This window comes from Amphiprion ocellaris, chromosome 22 (genome assembly GCF_022539595.1).
Source record: "Amphiprion ocellaris isolate individual 3 ecotype Okinawa chromosome 22, ASM2253959v1, whole genome shotgun sequence".
NCBI lineage: Eukaryota > Metazoa > Chordata > Actinopteri > Pomacentridae > Amphiprion > Amphiprion ocellaris.
This window is the reverse complement of record NC_072787.1, coordinates 12,532,865-12,555,953: the sequence shown is the minus strand read 5'-3', so window position 1 is coordinate 12,555,953 and position 23,089 is coordinate 12,532,865. Positions and strand designations below refer to the sequence as shown.

General features: G+C 40.7%; 4 protein-coding genes across 5 annotated transcripts in view; 3 read left to right on the top strand and 1 right to left on the bottom strand.

Moving 5' to 3' along the window:
* Nucleotides 1-2,970: 2,970 nt before the first annotated feature.
* Nucleotides 2,971-5,642, top strand: msrb2 (methionine sulfoxide reductase B2). The gene is made up of 5 exons (XM_023272108.3): nucleotides 2,971-3,225; nucleotides 3,705-3,802; nucleotides 4,369-4,445; nucleotides 4,650-4,797; nucleotides 4,989-5,642. Exons 1-5 carry the CDS (start codon nucleotides 3,111-3,113, stop codon nucleotides 5,118-5,120), a joined length of 570 nt encoding a protein of 189 aa, XP_023127876.2. The 5' UTR covers nucleotides 2,971-3,110; the 3' UTR covers nucleotides 5,121-5,642.
* Nucleotides 5,643-5,803: 161 nt separating this feature from the next.
* Nucleotides 5,804-9,419, top strand: c8g (complement component 8, gamma polypeptide). The gene is made up of 7 exons (XM_023272106.3): nucleotides 5,804-6,140; nucleotides 6,939-7,084; nucleotides 7,924-7,994; nucleotides 8,095-8,202; nucleotides 8,308-8,412; nucleotides 8,592-8,627; nucleotides 9,278-9,419. The coding sequence occupies exons 1-7, from the start codon at nucleotides 5,958-5,960 to the stop codon at nucleotides 9,295-9,297; spliced, it is 669 nt and encodes a 222-aa protein (XP_023127874.2). The 5' UTR covers nucleotides 5,804-5,957; the 3' UTR covers nucleotides 9,298-9,419.
* Nucleotides 9,420-10,643: 1,224 nt separating this feature from the next.
* On the top strand, nucleotides 10,644-12,298 carry ptgdsb.1 (prostaglandin D2 synthase b, tandem duplicate 1). Its single transcript, XM_023272091.3, has 6 exons — nucleotides 10,644-10,804; nucleotides 11,045-11,184; nucleotides 11,279-11,358; nucleotides 11,451-11,564; nucleotides 11,676-11,777; nucleotides 11,895-12,298. Exons 1-6 carry the CDS (start codon nucleotides 10,709-10,711, stop codon nucleotides 11,912-11,914), a joined length of 552 nt encoding a protein of 183 aa, XP_023127859.2. The 5' UTR covers nucleotides 10,644-10,708; the 3' UTR covers nucleotides 11,915-12,298.
* A 1,460-nt stretch (nucleotides 12,299-13,758) lies between these two features.
* Nucleotides 13,759-23,089, bottom strand: part of cntnap2a (contactin associated protein 2a) — a 365,865-nt gene continuing 356,534 nt past the window's right edge. For both annotated transcript variants that reach the window (XM_035948975.2, XM_023272089.3), the window contains 3 exons: nucleotides 19,382-19,666; nucleotides 17,727-17,798; nucleotides 13,759-16,264 (listed from right to left, as the gene is read on the bottom strand). In XM_035948975.2, coding sequence (XP_035804868.2) covers nucleotides 16,065-16,264; nucleotides 17,727-17,798; nucleotides 19,382-19,666 — 557 coding nt within the window. In that variant the 3' untranslated portion in view covers nucleotides 13,759-16,064. The remainder of the gene's footprint in view (nucleotides 16,265-17,726; nucleotides 17,799-19,381; nucleotides 19,667-23,089) is intronic.

Genomic DNA, 23,089 nt, shown 5'->3' with positions numbered 1-23,089 from the left:
TCCAGGAAATTTTGAGTGTCAGTTTTAAAGGTTTATTTCACCCATTGTTTTCTTTTTCTTTTTTTTTTGCCAGTATCTGTGGGTTAGAAATACAAGCTCCTGTGAAAAACGGGTCATAGAAGTGTGGCCCTACTTTCTAATTTCTTGGATGTTTTATGTCGTAGGAGATAGTTACACAGTTGTACGGTGCTTAGCACTGCCTTTTACAACTCAAATGTCTTGTGTTGCAAACTCAGCCGGAGATCTTTCTACGTGGTGTTTGGATGTTCTCCCTGTGCCTGCGTGGGTTCTTACTGGGTACTCCGGCTTCCTCCTACGGTCCAAAGACATGCTGAGGGTAATTGATGATTCTAGATTGTCAGTGTGCTTGGTTGTCTGTCTTTCTATATGACCCTGTGATGAACTGGTGTGTCCCCTGCCTTTGCCCTAAGTCAGCTGGGATAGGCTCCACTGCCCCGCAACTCTGCAGAGGATTAAACGGTGTATAGATAATGGATGGACAGATGGATGGATGGAGAGACAGATGGATGGATGGTTAGTTACATAGTACTTAGGAACACCTGTCTGTTAAACGACAGACGTTTGCAGATGACACAATGGTCATCGATCTTACCCCGGTCTACGTACAGGTGGAAGTTGAATGGCCGGTCCTTTGATGGTGTCACAACAGACTGGAGCTTAACACGCTAAACCAAATCTGGAGATCACAGTAGACTCCAGGAATAGCACACCTACACTGATGACCCCTCCATACAAAAGAGCGCTGTATCTACTGTGAAAATTTTCAGGTTTCTAGTATCACAGTCTCCCAGGGTCTGAAGTGGATAGCCAACATTGACACAATCAACAAAAAGGGGCAACAGGTAAGTTTCTGGGCTACTGATCAGAAGGTCAGAGGATCAAACCCCAATGTGGCCACTGTTGGGCCCTTGAGCAAGGCCCTTCAACCCTTCCTGCCCCAGGGGCGCTGACCCTGCGCTCTGACCCCAGTTGGGATATGCGAAAACACCATTTCACAGTGCTGTAAAAATGTATTTGTGACAAATAATGTACTTCTTGCACTAGCTCAGGAAGTTCAACCTGCCCCAGTAGCTGCTGATCAAATTCTACACTGCCATAATTCAGTTTAGTCTCTGCAGTTCAGTGACTGTCTGGTTTGGATCAGCCACCAAAAAGGAAAGAGACAAAGTACAACTGACAGTCAGGACTGCACAGAAGATCACCTGGGTCAACCTGCCTTCCATTCATGATTTATATATATGTCCACAGTGAATAAAAGGTCAGGTAACATCACTGCAGACCCATCACATCCTGGACATATCTGTTGTAACTCCTCCCCTCTGGTGGACGATACAGAGCACTGAACACCAAAACAATCAGCCACAAGAATAGCTTCTTCCCACAGGCCATAACTCTCATTAACATTTAAGTCTGGAGCGACTCACTGCTGCATCTCATCATCCACCTGTATATAAGTTGTCTGTTACTGCGTATTCATTGTTTATTAACTGCATTTGCACTGAACTTTGGTTCACTGTAATTTTGCACTTTAACCCCAGGTTCATTTAAAACACGCGCTTTTACACATACATGTAGTTGACCATAGTAGTTTAACACTTGTTTGACTTCTGTAAGCTGTTGCATTTGTTTAAAAGCATGTGTTCTGTTTTTTGTATGTATACTATGAGACATCAGTAAACACTCATATCAGTGTCTTGTATGTGTTCAAATACTTAACAAAAAAAAGCTGAATCTGATTATAATTCCTCTATTATTGTCAAACACTGCAAGTTGCAGTTGTTTAGCAGGTCTCTTGCTTTAATTAAAGTCACAAAATCAAAAAGTGAATGTATTTTAATCAGATTTTTGTATCTTTTATTTTTCAGGAGATAGTTGCATGTTAATTACTCAGCACCTAATAAAAATTCTTGCATGTGTGGGACACATTAAGCAGGGATTAGAGCATCTAAACTAATAATTTGTGTGATATTGTTTTATGGCAATTATCCAGGTTGTTTTCTCCTTACTAGATCCTTGCACCCGTTGTACCTCCTGCAAATGTACGTTGCTTTGGATGGTTGCAGATGAGGCTTGATTTCAGGGCAGCAGATGTAGGATGGCATTTCTCTAGAGTTTGTCATGACAGTGTCATCTTATCAATTTGATGAAGTAGTCATAGTTCTGAATATTGATTCCACCCAAAACAACACGTTCTGTTCCAGTACAACGTTTTCTCTACCCTTATTGGGCTTTCTAATGAATGACCCTAAAGGTCTATTCCACCCAAAATGTTATTTTCTCTCAACTACTTGGAGTTATAAAGGGTTTTTTTCTACACAACTAGTACTTTGTAACAAGTCAGTTATGATTTTAAAGGGTTTTTACTCTCAAATGATACTTTCTAAAGAACAAGTTAAGATTTTAAAGGTTCTCTCCACCCGTAGTTTTTTTTCTCCCCCTAGTACTTGTGGGCTTGAAAAGCTAGCTACAGTTTGGGTTATACAAGTGGTTGCCATGTTGTTTGGCACAAAAAGAGCTAATGAATAATAAGGGTCCTAGAAGTGTGGCTCTGAAAGTTCAGCCTCGTCTGCAGAAGACCAATGAGACTCAGTGAAATGCTTAATTTGCTGCATTCTGGTTAACTTTTTTTTTTTTTTGCACCAATAAGTTACTTTTTTGCAATTTGGGGAGGCAATGTTTTATTTATGTAAAAAAAACAGAGACAATTCAAGTGCTATGACACAACTGAGAACAGTGTAAAAAAAAGAAGTTATTTGCTTTTATTGTTTGGATTTCCAACAGAATCAGTCACATGTATATCCATTCATTGCAGCTCATTGCTTGTCATAAAACAGCTACACGTGTGCTTTTTTTTTTTTTTTTTTTTTAAACAAATTGCTGGCAATAAAAAGGCAGTAAACTGATTCCACTTTGACCCATATTTAACAAGAAGAGCGATTTTTGACCGGGTCACGGCTGTATCAGCGTGGATCAGCCGAGGGAGGACCGGCGAGAACTCGCCGCGGCATGACCGATCCCGATGCAGCCAGCAGCTCCACTCCAGCCTGCACTTGACTTTCCTCTCACTTGACTCTCTGCAGGCAGCAAACATGTCTCGATTCGTCGTCCGTCTCTTCCTAGTTGCTTCTCAGCACGCCACAGCAAGATCTGCGGTGTTACCAAGGAGGATCCCGGTGTTCATCCGCCCTGTATCCACATCTCCAGGTACTGAGCTGAGCTTTTGGTGACTGTTTTTTCTCTCTCCTGTCACAGCGCTGTTTGGGGAAAGCTGCGAGCCTCTGCAGCTCTCACACTCATGTTGAACAGGACTTCTTAATGCGTTTGAAGGCACTTTTTTTGGGTGCTTTTGCAAAGAGCAGTGTGGTTAACAACAGTGGGAGGGAGGCTTGCAGGAGGTACTTGGAATAAACTGAATTTTAAGGCTACTTTAGTTGGCAGGATGAAGTGGAATTTTATGGCTGTTTAGAAATTCTTGTGCAGAAATGTTACTTCCTCCTTGCAGACATTTGACTCAGGATCTGTTATTCATTGTTTTGTGTTCTGACTGAAAAAAATCCTATTAGAAACAGATTGTTTTAATGATTTACTTTCACCAGTGTTCCTGTGACTGTTTGCTGCACTATTGCATATAAGCATACATTGTATGTTGCACATGTAAAGTCTGTGACCTCTAATCTTTGCAGACCTGCAGTCTCTCACACGATACAATAAGACAACAGACTGGCACAAGAAACTGACCCCAGAACAGTATGTTGTCACCAGAGAAAAAGGGACCGAAGAGGTGAGTATTAAAAGAGAAAATTTATATGATATACAGAGAGGTCAATGTACTAGAAATGCAAACATGGACATCATTTAACCAGGAAATCTCTTTTACAAGGGAGGCCTGTTTGAGAATTCACACTATAATATCATAATATAACAATAATGAAAGTCTGGCACAATAAAACAACCAAGAGTTGAGTTGCTGTTGTGCATTCTGAAGGTTATTCCAGGATCAGAGCGCAAAACCGTGCAGTGATCTGTGTCAAATCAGCACTTATCTCAGTGTTCCACACTGACATACATATTATCTCATGAACAACAGCACATTCCCAGATGGACTTTGATCAACGCCGCATTGTTGACCTGCATCAGGTTCAGGCAGCTCGGCAACAAACCTCTCGTATGGTATGAATTAACCTCGGTCTCAGATACATAAGCTTAAAACACAGATTCGTTTCTGTGCTGCACTCACTAAATCATGATAACACTAGTAACATGATTAAATCACCCTCACGTGCAACTATTAGACTTGTGTTTGTCCCTCCAATGTTGTGCTTTGATGTATTTGTGGGTCTTTCTTAGCCTTTTAGTGGGATCTACCTGAACCACTATGAGAAGGGGATGTACCACTGTGTCTGCTGCGATGCTCCACTTTTCAGGTAACAGTTTGCTTCAAAGCATTAAAGTGACATTTCATACACAAGCCTACATATTGTCTAGAATGGACAACAGTTTACATAAAACACAATACAGTAGTTTCCATTTCTACTATAATGATGTTGATAGGAGACTAACAGGTATAAAAGAAGTGTGTTGATGGAAACAGATATTTACTGAGCAGATGTTCTCTTCTGTCTTCATAGTTCAGAGGCAAAGTATGAGTCTGGGACAGGCTGGCCAGCGTTCAAAGAGGCTCATGGGACATGGGAGCGCGATGAAAGCCATGCCTCCATCATTCGTCGTCCAGACAACAGCCTGGGTAGTGCTGGGACAGAGGTCCTTTGTAAAAATGTGAGTTAGATTCTGAGCTAATAAGTCAAAATTCAGTTTGTTTGGTGAAGTTTTGCTTGTTAATATACCTGTATGCGTGTTTATTAAGTAATTTAAAATACGTATCTCACCCATGCATCAGAATCTGCCATAAATACAACAACTCTTGTAGTTTTGGTTGGCTAATGACTTTTGTGTGTTTTGTCATACAGTGTGATGCCCACCTTGGCCATGTGTTTGATGATGGGCCCGACCCGACAGGTCAGCGGTTCTGTATCAACAGCGCAGCTCTTACATTTAAACCCAGAGATAACAACAAACCTGACAAGGATGAGCAGAACTGATGGACTTAAACCACTGAAAATATTATTTTTTACCTGCAAGTGAGTCACTCTCAGTTTCTTGTTGGGAAACGGTGGATATTTGCAGGACATGAGTAGATGAATCACTTGCTATCTCTTAATAAAAGTTATATTGATTTTTTTTTATTTGTTTACTAATATTTGTTGAGTACAAAATTTTGTACGAAATAGAATGTCATCTGATGTGATTGCAGTTTGAATAAAAAGCTTAACGCTTTATGTGGGATGCCCTGGATAACAAATTAATATCACACATGTAAAAACATGTTTTTAACAGCATTTCTATGTCTGTCACATGTTTTCATATCTGAAAGAAATGTCAAAAAAACATGATCTAGTAAGACCTGCTTATCTGTTTGAATGGCAGATTGTAAAACACCAGAAGTTCTGTTATGACATTGCTGTTATTTGTGTTTTCTGGTTTGGCAGTTGACCTGTCTGTGTTAGGAATAATCCATACATAACAGACAATCTGTCAATAAATGTGCATTGTGTTTGTTCTGACTCAAATGTTTTGCTGAACTCACAGTAGTCTTTAATAAGAATTTATTGTTGCTTCCTGAACTTAAGTAGCACACATCACAGCACTTCACTATGACCACATCTCTACCTGTAATCTGAGTTAATGTTTAACATAGCAGACCATCCTCTGTTTCACAGTTTACCTCCTGCTCTCTGTTGGGAGATTGAAGAAAGAGCAGACTGCAGAAAAAGACAGAGGTGGACAGAAATCCAACAGAAAATAGAGAATAGATTGTTTAATAAGAAAGAAAACAAAAACTACAGGAATCCAGTTAGTGTATTACTGTCAGTGTTAGAATGGCTGGATTGTGGCGCTGCATGCTGGTAGTGGTGGTGTTGATGTGTGTGTGTCTGTGGGATTCCACTGAGGCCGTAGGGGGGGCTAAGAGTCGACCCCGACCGCAAAGACGACGTCCTAAGAAGCCAAAGGTCGACCCTATTGACCTGGCCCAACCCGCACAAAACATAGACCTACAACAGGTAAGAAACTAGAGGAGAATCTGCTCTGTGTATGTTGGAGCTAAACATTTCCAGCACCTCCATTTACAGTGATAATCATAGCAATGCTGAGATAAAGACTGATGATGAAGCCGCTAAAAAGAGCTCATTTTAATAAATCGTCTGTTTCCAGGCAGTGGACTGCAGCTGCACCACAGTAAACACTTCAACATGCCGTTACCTGACCTTTGCACACTGACAGTTTGATTGTTTCTCGCTTGTTTGTACCATAAATGCATTGATATCACATACGAATAGAACTGCAAGAAAATCAGTGGGAATCATAGCAGAGGTGAATAACTTGAGTCAGTATAAACACAACAGAAGAGCCAGAAAGGGCTTCAGTTGCTTTGAGGAGACAGAAACACTTTGGCTCACTGGCGTAAGAACAGTGCTGCAAATTCTTGTTTTAATCTTATATATGGACATTTAAGTGTTTGGGAGCTTCAGCATATTTACACAAATGCCAATTCTAAAAAGAGACATGCTTTATGTTATTTAAACTCCAAAAATACAACTCTATGTATGAGTTCTGTCATGGATTAGTGTGGGGGCTGGTAATGCAGCCTTGTGTAATTGTGTCAATATTGTGTTTGAGGCAATAATGGGATTTTTCAGTGGAACAGAAATTGAACAAATGGGTGAAAAAGTTGAAAGAAGGAAGCCAATTCCCCAAAATGTCTCCTTAAGTTCTTTACTATTTTCCATGAACAAAGATCATGTGAAAATCTTGTTTTTCCTTCCCCTCTGTTTGCTTGATCCTGCTGGTATGTGCTGCAGATGACAGGAACGTGGTACCTCCTGAACACGGCCTCCAAATGCTCCTACCTGGTAAATCACGGCACCAAGGTGGAGCCAACAGTCATGACCCTGACACGTCCCGCTGATTCTGACCAAACACTGTCTGTCAGCACCAAAACACGACAGTAAGTACCACTGTGATTCGTCAGTATGCTGATTTGTCAGCAGAGGGAGCAAATCTTTTCACTCCCTCATCTCATGCTTTATGGACGTGTGCATGATTTTATTTTTGAACTCTGAAAAACAGGATGAAGAAAGCAGAACAGTTAAATCCGGCAGCTTTCCCGTCATCATTTTTTTCAAGTTTTGGGTCGAGCTGACCTGGCTTTTGCAGAAAGACTGGCAATGCAATACACATTGTAAATAGAAAAAATATGTGTCTTCTTGTTTTTGTTAGACATTCTGGGCACACATTTGCTGTTACTCAAGGGCTAGAACAATTTTATGAGTTATTTTCTCATGCAACATTAACCCTCTGAGGTCTGAGGGCATATTTTGTTTTTGCATATTGTGCTAAATTGGCATTTTAAAGGCAATTACATATAACACCCTCGTATTTGATATTAAAAATTGTGAAAAAATGTCAGTTATCTCTTTAACTCAGCACCCATTTGTTTTAGAGCACTTTATAAAGAGATATTTTGGTTCTAAAGCTGAGAAGTTGAAGCCTGATTTTAGAAATTCTTGAAATGGGTTTTGACAAAAGTGTTAGGATCATGAAAGCAGCTGGGTATATGAATAAATATGGACAGTTATGTGATAAATGTCTAAAATGACATTTTGTGAGATTGCTTTGACTAAAAGTCTTCCTTAGCACAGTTTTCTTATTCAAAGCAACTGTCTTTTACATATCAAAAACACAAAAAAACACTATAGTGAACAAATACAATGTGCACTCAAAGGTATCAAATCAAATGAAGCCTGCAGTTCTATAGAAAACTCTTCTCTTCTCTTCTCTTCTCAGTAATCACCAGTGTTGGGAGATATTACAGGTCTACCATCTAACTCCAACCTTAGGACGACTAACACTTAAAGGTGAGCTCTTCTCTTTTAGCATCTTCCTGATGTTTCCAAATTACAGTAAAAGACAGCATTGCTCTACATGAACTTTTTTGCTCTTTGTTGTTTGTACCAGGAACACGTCCTGAGTTGAACATAGACATAGTGATTGCTGAGACAGACTACAGCTCCTACGCGATCATGTACTACCAGAAACATGGCAAGATCACATTGAAGCTCTATGGTAGGCTCCTTATCAGTGTGCTCTTTGTTTGGCACTTTATGTCTAACAGCCAGTCTGTGGCGCTGTATTGTTTCCCCTCATGTTTCTGTTGTGTTGTGAATGCAGGCAGATCTGTAGACAACCTATCAGAGCCGACGTTAACCAAGTTTGAACAGCTTGCTGAAAAACAGGGCTTGGGACTGGCCTACCTGTTCCCCTTCCCCAACTACAGTGAGTTTATGTCCACCTGAAAAGCACAACTGAGTATTAATAACAGCAGTAATTAATGTAAGCTAGCATAAAAAAGCACACAAGCATGGCATGTAGCATGACTAGATCTCCAGCATTCGGCATTTTGTGAGGAATTTTATCTGTCACCAACTGTGTGCTAATTGTGTTTTCTTTTCTAGATCATTGTGGTGCTGTGGACCAAGATCATATAATCAGTAAGTTAACTGTGCTTTTAAATCAAATATTATCTCAACAACAATCAATCAAATGGTAATAAGTATTAGACCAAAAGGAAGAAATGCTAACAACTTTAGGACTTGCATGAAAAAAGATTCTGAATAGAAAGGCTGACATTCATTTTAATCACCATTGTATACCAACATCTGTACAATGTACTTTCAAACAGGAAGGGTTTTGAGAATTTCGAATGGTTTCCTGGTTCTCTAGCTGTCGGTGTAGGTTGCAGGTTTAATGTATAGTGTTAAGTATTTTCACAGGTCATTGCACACTGCAGTCCATTGAGAATCTTCTCCAGGCTCTGTACTTCTCCAGACTTATTTCATGACCATGAAACAGGCCACAACTTCACAACACATTAACAAAATGTGCAGATGTGCATTTACAAGCAGTGTCCTACTATTTATTTGATGAAAGTGTGATTGGAAAGCAAAATGACAGCAAGAGAGAGAGACAATGGACCATCCGTAACATTTGTTCCTGCAGGCTGTGCATGTGATCAACTCAACTTGTGAAACAAGCAGTTTTTTAACTTTGTCAACAACATGTTATCCAACTCTCACTGCCTGCTGAAAACATCAGCACAGCTTCCATGTAATTTAACCTGTCAACACTCCTTGTTTTACAGACTGTGTCCCCACATGTTGAAGAGGTGGAGCTGCACAATGGGCCACAGAGGGAATGTTGTTGAAAGAATGAACCAGTGCATTAAACTTGTGAAAAATCTTTTAAATGGTTGCAGAAAAATAAAACGACAACACGAAATCTAATTACTGTCAAATGCTCTCTGCTTAAAAGAAACCCACGGTTTCCTTGCATGCCATCAGCTAATTCTGTGGTGATGTCATTATCATGTTAGCTGCAATCTGACTTTTCATTCTGAGATGTAAAATGTAGACTGTGTGGCTGTATGCGTGCCTCTGAGGACACAAAATAAGGGGATGGGGGTTGTGGCCGGAGATAATTAGACACAGATGTGAAGCACAAAAGGGGTTGTGAGAGTTTGGTTATAAAACTAGGTTACCAAATGCACCCCTTTACAGCTTCCCCCTGGCTCCACCCAGCACGTGTGTGTTTGTGTGTATGTGTGTGTGTTACATAACCAGCTGATTGCAAGCCAGTGCCTGTCTAGTCTCCTAACAAAGGGAGCTGTGCAGAATTCACTGCTAATCAGCACTTAATGTATTAGGCATTGTGAATTATACAAAGTGTCGCACAATGTAATGGATTAAAGGGAGTTACTTTCTCAATAAGCAGAGATCAATGCAACATTTTATGTCAGACAAGATGATGTGGTTCATTCAAGTCTCCCTGATCAATCAGTTGTTATAAAACTGAGTTTGCTCCTTCTCCATGCTTTGAAAGTTTTATGAAACTATTAAGACTCAAAATGAAAAGTGATCTGTGTGAACGCAAAGTGGGATCAAATCACTGGTTATTTATTACAAATAGTAGAGCTGGTTTTCACTGTGGAGTCCTTAAATATCACTGCTGCACAGCTCCTGGCCATGCATTTAATATTCACTGCAATTGGTTAATTATCCAGCAAACTGTGAAACGCTTTGATATCTATTCAGATGGAGTTCAGTGGCTCCCAGATGGGCTCCTGGAGATTTGCAGAAGTCTTCCTGATCTCTTGTTTCTGGTGCATTTTGTGGGGCTTCCATGTGCCATATGGTGAAGACATTTGCACTCTTACCAAACAAACAGCTGTTTTGATAGGCCGGTCATGCCTTAAACCATTTGTGATGGAGGGAGGAGGGGAGAGAAGGGGAGTGGTGCTAAAAGAACCCCATTATGCACCAACTGCTCCCCTTCTCCTCACCTCCCCTCCTCACCTTCTCCGTCCACACGTGCCAGTTGTGTAACGCCAGTGATTTGGAGGCGACTGGGCGAAGGCCAGAGAGTTTTTGTAATGCAGAAGGTAGCGGCAGGAGGGAGGGAGGGAGGGATCGGGGGGAGGGAGGAGACAGAGCATATAAGAAGCCTCCACTGGCCTTACCATGTTACATCGACCTGATCTGCCGGAGAGAAGCTCAGAACATACTAAGAAGAAACCATGAGGAACACACTGCTGAAGATGCTGGCTGCCTTAATGTGCACGCTGGCTGTCTGTGCAGATGTCATGCCTGTGAAAGACTTCAACCTGGAGATGGTAGGAGAAAGAGAGAACTTTTTTTAAAACAACAGGAAAAAGTTGAAGAAAGAGTTATTGAGTATCTGTGGCTGCTTGATATGCTTGATGCAATCAAAAAACTGAGCAAATGTTACTTTCAGGAATATGCAAAAAAGCAGGGATGTAGTGAATGTGCAGTTTAGATAATTTCTTAACTTCTACTCATTGATTGATTGAGTGAGAAGAATATTCATCATCCCCCTTCTGTCTTTCTTTTAGATGGCAGGCAAGTGGTACATGGTTGGCTGTGCTACCAACGCTCAGTGGTTTGTGAATCAAAAGGCATCGATGAAGTCGGGCGTTTCTCAGTTAGTGCCAACTGAAGGAGGAGACCTGGACCTCTCTTATTCCAACCTGAAGTGAGTGATTGCTATCAAAATAAAACATCCTGGTGGTTAGTTTTTTAGGAAGATTAACAAATGAACTGACTCTGGTTTCTCTCTTTTTTTCCAGTGCTGATGGTACCTGCTGGAGAATGACTCACCTTGCTAAGAAAACTGAAACCCCTGGACGCTTCACCTTCCGTAGCCAGGGTGAGTAGACAGCAGGCAAACACTAAGACACACAGGAGAGACATAAAGACAGCAGTTTAACAGCATGACTTTGCTATTTCTGCATTCCTCAGCTTGGAACAATGACAACGACATGCGCATTGTTGATGTTGTGTACGATGACTATGCTCTGGTCCACACCATCAAGACAAAGGACGGCGTGTCTGAGGTCTTCAACAAGCTTTACAGTAAGTTCTGCTCATTAGCATCACAGCAGCCCTCTGGGAAAGCATTTTACATTCGGTGGTTGGTGCAATTGGAATTTGGTGAGTGTTTAAGGACTCACTCTGTGTTTGCAGGTCGTACTCCTGATACCAGTGTTGTCCTGCAGCAGAAGTTCACGCAGTTCTCTTTGGACACTGGCATCCTGGCTGACAACATCGTTATCCTGCCAAAGAATGGTAAGTTATCAAAGCAGAAAAATCCAAGAAGACCTTTTTCATTATAAATGCACTGTGATCGATTGTGTAAGTGCTTCAAATCTTTGCTCACTTTCTTCCTCACATGTGTTGTTCCAGCCGAGTGTCCCGAGCCCTGAAGCGTCCCCATCCTCCATCCTCTGCCCTTCATCTCGCCGTCTTTTAGCAAGTGCCAGGCTTTCATCTCACGGCGGAGTCTTGTCCCCTTCCTCACTGTGATGTGTGCGGCATCACAAAGCTACACTTGGGGCAAGAAACTCAAGCATTTCCCACTAATCCCCGCTACATACCAAAGACCAACCCTGGTCCCGGTTCAGATTTCATGCATCTCCCAACTTTTGCATTAACTGTGGCATCATATTGGAAGAACAAAGGGCTGATTGTGAGAAAAAAAGGGAAGGAAAAAGTAAGAATGTATAAGCTGTTGGTGTGTTTTGTAACTGCTGATTTCTTTTGTAGTGTTTTTTTCTTTTATTAAAATGAACTTAAAACTATTAAAACAATGTTTGTGAGTTCAGAGTTTTTCTTTTAGTGGTCAGAAATTCAAGTCTGTGAACTTCTGGAAGCCACATTGGTACTACATTGATGTTACATATTGCCCCCTATTGGTTAACTGTTATAAAAGCTGCTATTAAACTACATTGTGCATTAGTAGAGTGCATAGTGTTCATCAGAAGGGTTACTGATGAGACTATGTACATATGCGGTTGCAGCGCATATGGTTTAGATCAGGACTTTATGGATGAACATAATGAAATGTCATCATATAAACTAATTACAGGGTGGTTTAATTCCAGAGTAACAGTACTGGATTTGTACTGGCTCTCACATAATAATAAGATTTAAGAAGACTTCTCTATACTTGCCTGTAAAAATAAGTGTTGCTTTGTATTTATGTTTTTTTACTCTCTCATTATGTAGTGTATTTAACTTTTTCAACTTATTTATTAGTGTACTTACTTCTGATTCCATAAAACTTCTTGTCTTCTGAGCGTTTTTAGACTGCAGTGCACAATTCCTCTTACAAAAAATTTGTTCCCAGAGCTTGCACCATGTATCCACAAGAGGGCAGTATGTCACAAATGAAGCAAAAAAAAAAAAAAAAAAAAAAAAAAAGGACAATAAATTCGGTTATTTCAACCATAATTGCAGCTTAAGTGACCCAGTTTTAACAGTCATTGTAGCTGTGATGACCTCTCACTCAGAGTCCAATTTTCTCTCACCTCACCATCTCTAACTCTCTTTCTCTGGAGGTATTTTAATCTTTATTCAAAATAATTCGCATACTCCATCTTTGATCTCCCAAATTATGTTTTCCTTTTTTTTTTTAATCATATGGCCCGTTCACTTAAATAGTTTAAAATGAAGCAGGGACAGCCAGTCAGATTCACAGCCCTTGTAGCATCATTTGGAAGAAATCAAACAGATTTCAGTGTTGTGACGGAGTTAAAGTGAGATTCATAGGTGTAGATTTCATTTTATTATTAGGGGGGACATGTGACACTGACAGCAGACTCTTAGTTTTTCTGAACCTTGGTGAACTTTTATGCAAAAGTTTGTCCCTGTCTGTGTTAAAAAATGTCTAATTATTTAAAGGAAAACACAAATGATTCCAAATATAATGGAATATACTGCAGCGAGGCACTCATGCATTCTAGATTAGACACCAAATTTGTTCTTTCTCAACATAAATTTCGGACTTAATTGTCTGATTATATAAAGGAAAACCCAGATAATTCAAAAAATATTATGGAATATACTGCAGTGAAGCTACCGAGCATTCTGTCGGTTTGTTTATAAAACGTCAAAAATAGGATTTTTGCCACAATTACCCAGATTAGACATCAAATTGGTACATGGTTAAACTGCAAGATGTTCCATTAATATCTTATCCTGTTTTCTGCATCATGATGCCGTGCACATTTGAAGATGTCCATACACCATCAAAGAAAAAAGACTGATATTAAAGACCAAACACTCTTTATTGAACTCAGTAGAACCGAAAGCAAAACATATGGGTTATGGTTTTGTCTGTCGGTGCTGATAATCCATTATAATCTTTGTTACGTTCAAACCACATATCAAGGGTGTGTGTTTATGTATCGTCTGAGGAATTAAATTAACAAAAAAAAGAAAAAAAAAAGAGAAAATAGAAAGTAGAGTCGCTTATTTGCCTGAAAGGATGTGATGTGAGGACAGAGAAAGTCTTCTTTGAGGCCTCAGTAGAAGGCAGGCTGAGCTCACCAGCTACCCTAATGTCTGATAAAGTGATGTACAGTTAACACTCAACCATGAGGTGATGACGATGATGATGATGTACAAAATCATTCATGGAAGAGTGCCATAGGAGCAATGTAACCAAACAGATACACATAAAAAGTAAGCAAATTCACAACAAAATAACAAAGTTGGCAGCTGGTAACAGACTATTCTGTAAATGTCACTTTAAGGTAAACATGTAGGTAAATAGAACTGACAGGAAAGAAAAAAAACATGGTTAGAAACTAGAACTTGCACATCTTTTGAATGCATGTTGGACAACAGCGGCACTGTAGAGTGAAGCTCAGTTCACAAAGCAGCTGCCTCCTCATTCTTAGCATGTTGCTCGTGGAATTGAACAAAACAGCCTTGACCCGTGCTTTATCGAACACACATGTTTGTGTGTGTATGTGCGTCACAGAGGGGAGATGTAAACGCTTTGTGTTGTATAGCATGCAGCTCTCCTGTGCGTCAATAAAGCTGCTCCTGCCACAAGTCTGCCTTCGTTAAGATTTGAGAGAAAGTTTTTGTTTTTCACCCAAGCGTTCTGAATTCAAAATCAAGCTTTGATTGAGATTTGCGGGTAACTGAACGCAGCACCATTTGAACCAGGAAACATAAAAACACCTGAAAACTCAGATCATTTCATGCAGTAGCGGTCAAGTTTTTGTTGGAAGTTCGTGTTCAGTAGTGCGAGGCAAGGCGAAACAGCTCAACACCTTGAAGGCACAACGGATTAACAAGCCAATTATCTTAACCTCGAGATTAACTGATTTGTTTTTTGCTGTTTCATGCTGCTTCGGCCGCTTTATGCATGGAGTTTAGCTCATCAGTAAAACTCATTAAGTTTCAGTCAAGTTGTTCCATCTCATCTCGTCTCTTCTGGCACTTGTTTCGTCCAATATTTGACCTACACATAAACGCACAGATGCATGCACGCGCTGTGAATCACCAGCCCAATGTCAGTCAGAGATGTGCAGATATGCAGAACAGAAACCTCGTGAACTCAAAGTCGGACATTAAATGCAAAAATCTGGCGTAAGACTCAAGTGTTTGGCAAAGAAACAAACCGACCGCTCAAGTCTGAATCAGTAAAGGCTCACTGGTTTCTCCTATTCCAAATTCAAAGAAAGCTGCCGCGATGACCTGAACCAACCATGGAGTGTCATGATTTCCCATCATGCTCTGAGAAACCCCTCTCTGCCTTTCCACAGAAAGGAATGTCCCGTACAATCGCATGTCATAACATTTAAACATAAAACTCTGTATTTCACACATAAATAACGTAATGGACAGATGTATGATATCACTGTAATATAGATATGAAACTTCTCATTAGTGTTTATGTATTGGACTCTGAATAAATCTTTTGAGAAAAAGAGAAACTAACACAAAATACTGTATTTACAAAGTGACTTTTGGCATCCACATTCAGCTCTATATTACCATAGTATAAGTGGCACGTCATTTGACGGATATGAGTGTTGACAGACTGGTGCATCCACAGCTTGAAAAACAAAGAAAGGGTTTGGCTTGTTGATTTGATCATTTTTGATATAAGATTTTTGATAAAATATAAAATCAAAACGCAACAGGGACTGGCAATAAATCTTCGCTATCACACGACCCAGTAAGTATAATTATTTGTCATATACAGTATTCAAAGGACTCCTGAAAACTCCCAAGCACAATACAAAGAAGGACAAGCCGGTTAGTATATACATGTACAGTCTCTTATAGCTGTGCTCTGCAGAATTAGTGTCCCTCTTCTTTTTCTAATACTCTGCATTTATATATATATAAAAAAAACCCAAAACAAACAAACGAACAAAAAAGATTTCTGTACACGTCTTTCCCACATCCCCGCCTTCTCTCGGAGATAATTGTCCTATTAGAGTAGCCGACGCTCCATCTCTCCTGTGATTAGTCATTTAATTAGACCCTCTCCATCTCTGTGGCAACTGATGGTCGAACAAATCGCTTCCTCCCCCAGAGTTCCATCACCGGCCGTTAGATGAACCACTCCTTCTTTGACTCGTCGATGGTCTCTGGGTTGTCGGTGCCGATGATGGCCGTGTCTGCCGATTCCGCGGCGGATTCCCCGCTGCCCTTGGCCTCGTTGGTGTGGTAGGTGCCTTTGTGACGGAACATGTAGCGGATCAGGAACACCAGAGTACATAAGATGGTGAAGATCACCACCGCAATGATACCTGCAGAGGAGACAGACGTCATATATGTGTTATTGTACATTTTCAGTCACTGCTAGGACTTACCTGTAGCTAATTCTGGCAAGATTTAGAACAACTCCTTCATGCTTTTATGATTTGTAGAGTGGTCCTTACTGGCCTCCCTAATAAGACCATTAGACCATTTGCAACTCATTCTAGAATACTGACAAGAAGAAAGAACACATTACTCAGACTTTTAGATCCCTGCACTTGCTTCCAGTGAAACATAAAATTTAATTTAAACCTCTACTTAATGTCCATAAGTCTCTAAAGGGTTTGGGCCCCAAATATATCACAGATGTATTGTGATATATTTTACATTCCTCCCCCTCTACCTCTTTTCCCCTGTACCTCTACATCTCGCTATATCTCTACATCTCTACCTCTACCTCTCTACCTCTTCTGTCCCTCTCAACCTGCCGGCCAGCAGCAGATGGGTCCCCCCACATAAAGAGCTGGGTTCTGCTCAAGGTTTCTTCCCTGTTAAAAGGGTGTTTTTCTTTCCACTGTCGCCTAAGGGCTGCTCTGGGGGTCAGGCATATGGGTTCTGTAAAGCGTCTTGACACAATTTGACCTGTAATTGGCGCTATATAAATAAAATTGAACTGAATTGAATTAGATGTGTCTGTTGAGTACAAGTCTGAAAACTCTTTCCAGAATTCAGTAAATTGGTGTTAAGTCATTATGCTGCTCACTGCTGGAACCTGCTCTGCTTGGAACTTAGATTTGCACAAAATGTAGCCATTTTTAAAAATAAGTTGAGAACAGCTCTTTGGTTCACGTTTTAAAGTACTCAGTTTTATTATAAAGCCTGTACTTTTATTAAAGTTGTCTGCAGTTTCTTCACATGATTCTAATCATTTTTTTCTATTTTATTGTATACATGATTCTATATGGTTGTATTTTTGTCACCTTTTGTCTTTTTATACTGTTTTAGTCAATAAGCTTTAATTATTCTATAAAATATGTGTGCACTTCATACAGCTTCTCTGCGCTGTTTCTGATTTATCTAATTTAATAAATGTATTTTATTCAGCAGTATTTTGCATTTTACCTTCTCCATGTTTCTTCTTCTTCTTCTTCTTCTTATTATTATTATTAATAATCATTGCCCATGAAGCACTTGGAATAATGTGGCTTGCTCCAACCAAGCAGCCGACTTTGAAACTTTCAGTGTGGAGCCAAAATAATTAGCTGATTCACTGATTTGCTTAAATAATGAATCTAATGAGTGTCAAATATCCCTTGGTTCTAGCTTGTCAAATATAAGAATCTGCTACACAAAAACACATATTTTAAATATGTCACCTTAGTTTCTGTGAAATTATAATTATAATAATATAATATTATAATTATTAGCTTTTTGCATTTAGGGTTTCTTACATTGAGACATATTGAAAATCTTACAATATATTTTATAGACAGCTCTGATGTAATGATGTACCTCCAATGATGGCTGAGTCCCTGTTGACTCCATCAGGAATCACTCTCTCCTCATTGAAGGGGAACTCTGCATCTAAAAACACAGACAAAGAGCAAAAGAAACAATGGCTAAGTTTTAACTTACATAACAAAAGCAGCTACTCTAGATCAGTCTGTGCCCATAACAGATGGGCAGAGTGTTAGAAGGTCAGGAAAATACCAACATGTCACAGTTCTGCCTACAGCACCACAGAAATGATCTTTTTATAGCAGTAAAAAGTCACAAGGAACAATTTCACGCATAACTTCTGGTGATTTATAATGACAATGTTCGGCTTTTCAACACTGAAGAAAAAACTGTAACACACTGTAATGTACTAATGCAGGAGGACAGAACCGGTGCTTGCTTTCTTCTATGCAGCCTACAGCTTCACTGAATGCATACATGAGAAGGTCAACTAGATGGATACATATCATCCTTTGGGGAGCTGTTTACTTTAATGTATGGCTGCATTGTTTCATGCATTTCATTAAAGATCCATCAGAGGCTAACAGGTTAATAACACCTGCTGCTTCTGTCTGCCCACTTTAATTCTCTGTGTAGAGCCATAATCTAATTGCTCGGGTTCTCCCTCGATGCACAGAAGTGGAGAGTAAATGAGTGGATGGAGAAATCCGAGGTTGAGATAAGCGGAGGGGGTGGTGAGTGAAAAGGAGAAATACGGTGCTGTTGATATCTCCAATAACACATTGTGTCGTTTTCCTCAATTCTTATTTTGTTTCAGGGGATGGAAATGCAGACATGTTTAATCCAGCAGTTCTGTGCACACGAAACCTGAATATACACATACAGTCGCACAAAACATCACCCTGGAATAAGATGGCTGCTATTTCTGCAGCTGACTGTATTACCCAGAGTCCTCCAGGGAAGTCAAGAGCATGAGTAAGAATCAAAAGTAGAAGAGGAGGACATTTTGGTATTTCAGCTACTTGCATGTGCTTGGATATAATGTCGGAAATACAATGAATCTGAAAACACGAGACAAGGTCAAACAGGAAAAGTCAGGAGATGACAAGTGAAATAAAAAACTGAGAAATGGAATAACAGGAAAAGGGGGATGAGAAAACAATAAAAAAAACTATTGCAAATCCCCACAATTACCATTACAGATGAGGGATGGAGGGAAATCTGGTTGAATTATAGATTAGTGCTATCTATAGAAAATGTAAGGCAAAATAAATAATGGTGGAAGCAGAACCTGCAGTCCAGATCGATGGACTGGATCAATGTTGGAGAGTTCAGTGCTCCCAAAGGCATAGTTGGCACAGAGCCTGAGAAAGATAGCCGCTTCAAGAATAATGTCACTCAGAAAACCGAACGCAACACAAGACACATGACTACTGAAGTCATGCCTGTGTGTGTGTACATATGTATGCACGATGGAAACAGAGCGAGAGTGTGTTTGCGTGTAAGGAATCAATTATTGTGCATGTTGTGATGGATGTGTATCTGCATATATGCATAACAATGTGTGTCTCTAAATTTGTTGCGCCTCCAGCAATGCTAGCGGCACAGCAATGCAATTTTTTTTAAAAGTTGGCTTTGCAGCATCAAAAGGCTTCTTGCATAAAGGATTTGAGGAAGAAGGATTATAGCACTACTGGTTAAATACTCACCTGTGTTGTCCAGATGCCAGGGATCCGTTGCAGCAGACATTGGTGGGATGGTGAGTGGTGACGCCCCACAGTTGGACTCTACTAGCTTGCCCTGGTAAGACACAGGTGAGGCAGCTGCAGGCTTTTTGTCTGGCTGACCGGCTGTCGGCGTGGACTGAGCTTGCGTGACTGCTCTCAGTGCAGACTTGAGTGGGGCGGCTCCGTTGAACTGAACCCGCGAGAGACACCCGATGAAACCTGGGGTGTTGTAGCGCTCGATGAGGACTGGGTCTATGTGTCCAGTTTCTGCACGGAGACAACAAAAGTGGACAGAAGCTTAAAACACACGGTGAGACCATGAATCTTCCCAAACTGGAAGCAGGAGAGTGAGGATGACTAGAAGGAGGAGGCAGACACACCGACTCTGACCTCTAATGTCAAATTATCGGATGAATAATGAATCGCCACCCCCACCTCTCCTCACAGTCTCCCTGTCTGTCTTTTTCCCTGCTTTTTTTGTAGTCATTCTCCTATTCAGGTGCTGATTTTACAGCACAGCTTGTGGCTTTCATGCTGTACATTACAAAAGCAGAAAGCACTTTAGGTCTCTATGGCTTCCATTGTGTTGCTTCGATGCACCATTAAAAGACTTTGGTCCTTCCACTCTCTTAAGCAGTAGTTCTGAGAAGCCTTTACCATGCCTTTGTGTACAAAGGGTAATTAGAGCCCACATGAGGTTTTATTTGTATTTTTTAAATTTTATTTGTCTCTGTCCATCACTCCAGATCTGTATAAGCTGAACAAGAAGTGAAAGAATGATCAAAAAGCACAAGTCTGCTACTTTGCCTCCTGACAGACATTACTTTCACTTCCGACGACTACATTATGGCTGACTTATTGCCATTGCAAACAGATAAACTCCGGTATACGTGTTTAAATGCAACTTGTGCACTTAAAGCTCTGCCTCACAGTCCACCTCTCTCTCCTTTGATTGTCGCCTCTCTTTGTTTTCAAAGAGAATTACTTAAAGACACATAGATGAACCAGCGTCTGAACTGCAGGTCAGTCCAGCTGGTCAAATATACCCTGTTCAGTGTGTGGATTATATAGACTATTTGCAGGTTGCACACAGCATATTTCCCAGAGTTGACAAGTATTGATTTTTTACTAAGTTAGTTGGAGCTGGAAAGAGGCGACTGTGCAGTGGTTTGATATGGCCCGAAAACAACCTAAAAGTATTAAATCTACTGAAAATTCTTGTTTGTCTACGTCAGGCTCACATCAATCATCACAAGAAGTAACAATATAATAAACTCTAAGTCTGGCTTATTCACACAATCCCAACCTTTATACCAAGTCTGGAATGATTTATGCAATGGGTGACACATTAATGTCCCTACAACATAAGCAATACAAGTACACAGACACACACAAACACTTCACAGAAGATATGAGAGAAGAGAAACTGCAGGCAGCACACAGAATGATAAAAAAAAAAAAATTCCCTCTAACACCTACAGTTCAGCAAACGGTGCATAATACAAACATCTTCAGACACGCTCCTCTCTGGCACAAACCTGGACCGATTCCAAAAGAACTGTCTTTGACACTTCCACAGAGCTGCAAAACACATTACTCTTTCACATGAACTCTTGCCGTAGGCACAGATGAAGCCAGGGTTTTAATTTTTCCGTGCACGGCTGCTCCACTGCCGCACAACGGCGCCACACCCAGAGGACAGTGTTTGGACAATCCCACAATAAAATATGAACAGGGGGATGACTAACTGGAGTTCTGTGCGTGCATGTGTGTGTTTATTTAATGAATCCTGTTAGGTTAGATGATGGGGCTCTGAGTATCTGGACGTGGCTTATAATGTGATTCTGTCTCTTTATTCCATTTTAGTGGGTCCAATACAAGCATGTATGTCTGTATTCTATTGATTCTGCTGCCAGGAATAGAGCTCAGCGCTATCTGAGTCTTCTTCGCATTTATCATCTGACCAGGCCTCCTACAGACACTTACACTGTGTGCATGCAGAACACTGTCTGTGCGTGTGTGCCAACAGTTCTACTGAGACTTAATAAAAGACTGCAGTTTTCATGCACCACGTCGTGAGAGTCAGGATGAAGCACCGACGCTGTTTATATGTGTGGAAAGCTGTTCTCAAACTGAACCGCAGCTCAGCATCACCTGCCTGATGAGTCACTGGTTAACCCGTTCTGCAGGAGCAGATCTTCACACCTAGAAAACGGTGTGGAACTGTGTATGAATTTGCATACGTGTGGGGGTGTAGCAGATAGACACACAGTCGCAGGAGGGAAACAAGTGTCTCACAGCAGTACAGTAAGCGCAGTGAGCAGATTACCGCTAACAACATGGAGGCAGAATATGAATACTAGTTCTTTCTCTCCTGTATGCGTGAGCATGTGTTGATCACTGCAGAGGCCTGCGTGTGAATACTAATAGGCTCTCTGTGGGGAGTATAACAAGCTGCTTTGCATATAATGCCATATGCAATGCACACAGCAAATAGCCAACACGATTCTATTAGAAAGCAGCATGTTTGTAGTTCAAGTAGCATGCACGTTACTCATAAACATCACGTTTCATATGAATGTTTGTCACTGATAAAAGGCCTTAATGATTTTAATGCATGTAGCACAAATGGAAGAAAAAGAGGTGGACAAAAATACATAAAAACTTGCACTGTTTAATGTGATCCCTAGCAAAAATAGAGGAATTGTGGACATTTAATTTTTATTGGACAGCTCTCTGTTGCAAACCTTTTAAGTCTTATGAGGAAGAAGTTTTAATAGATAGTTTGTCCATCCTTAATAACACACTAATATATTAACTTCAACAAGTAATACCATCATGTTCGAGCCATTCACCACAAAACTGATCTTATGCCTTGTAATTCCTTTTATTGCTCGCCCTAGTGGCATCTTAAGGAGCTTTTCAGGCTGATCAATAAAACATGGGCACATATACACACCAACAGTCCCCAACACAGCACTCATCTTTAGAAACGAAAGGACGCTAATCCATTTGGCTTGAGACTGTAATAATGAAATGTACCATGATGTGATGTATAGATCCACTGTTGTGTTGTACCATATGTGACCCCGTGACAAACCCAGCTAGACAAAGCACACACACACACACACACACACACACACACACACACACACACACACACACACACACACACACACACACACACACACACACACACACACACACACACACACACACACACACACACACACACGTTGTCACAGCAGCAACAAGGTCAGCATGTTGATCACAGAATTGCACCTTCTGATGGCGTGTCACCACGGTGACCAGTGACATCACATGAATAATTCAAAAGGTGAGGCGGCGAATAAAGCTGTGGGGAGAGGAGAACGGGTAGGTGGGGAGGGGGTGTGTGTTTTAGAGTGATAGAACTGCATGAGGGGGGTGATAATAAAAAGAAGACAGAATAGTAGCAGCAGAGGGGGAGGGTGTGGCAGCCTCTTCCAGAAGGAAAAGGTGAGAGACGTGAGAGGGGGATAAGAGGGGGTGAAAAAACGAAGAGTGATAAAGAAATGGGATGACAAGGAGGGTGCTCAGATGGAGGGGTGGGGTAGAGGAGATCAAACACAGTTGCCATGGCAACTAATGGAAGCTGATTTAGGGGTGAGAGAAAGAAAAAAAGGGGAGGGGTGGGGGTAATGAAAGTAC

Bases quoted from the DNA above. Each gene is read 5' to 3' on its own strand.
- ptgdsb.1 (XM_023272091.3), top strand. From the start codon at position 10,709: ATGAGGAACACACTGCTGAAGATGCTGGCTGCCTTAATGTGCACGCTG. The intron at 11,565-11,675 runs GTAAGTTCTGCT...CTGTGTTTGCAG, and splicing joins GGTCTTCAACAAGCTTTACA to GTCGTACTCCTGATACCAGT. The intron at 11,778-11,894 runs GTAAGTTATCAA...GTGTTGTTCCAG, and splicing joins CGTTATCCTGCCAAAGAATG to CCGAGTGTCCCGAGCCCTGA.
- msrb2 (XM_023272108.3), top strand. From the start codon at position 3,111: ATGTCTCGATTCGTCGTCCGTCTCTTCCTAGTTGCTTCTCAGCACGCC. The intron at 3,803-4,368 runs GTGAGTATTAAA...GGTCTTTCTTAG, and splicing joins GAGAAAAAGGGACCGAAGAG to CCTTTTAGTGGGATCTACCT. The intron at 4,798-4,988 runs GTGAGTTAGATT...TTTGTCATACAG, and splicing joins CAGAGGTCCTTTGTAAAAAT to TGTGATGCCCACCTTGGCCA.
- c8g (XM_023272106.3), top strand. From the start codon at position 5,958: ATGGCTGGATTGTGGCGCTGCATGCTGGTAGTGGTGGTGTTGATGTGT. The intron at 7,085-7,923 runs GTAAGTACCACT...TTCTCTTCTCAG, and splicing joins GTCAGCACCAAAACACGACA to TAATCACCAGTGTTGGGAGA. The intron at 8,203-8,307 runs GTAGGCTCCTTA...TTGTGAATGCAG, and splicing joins GATCACATTGAAGCTCTATG to GCAGATCTGTAGACAACCTA.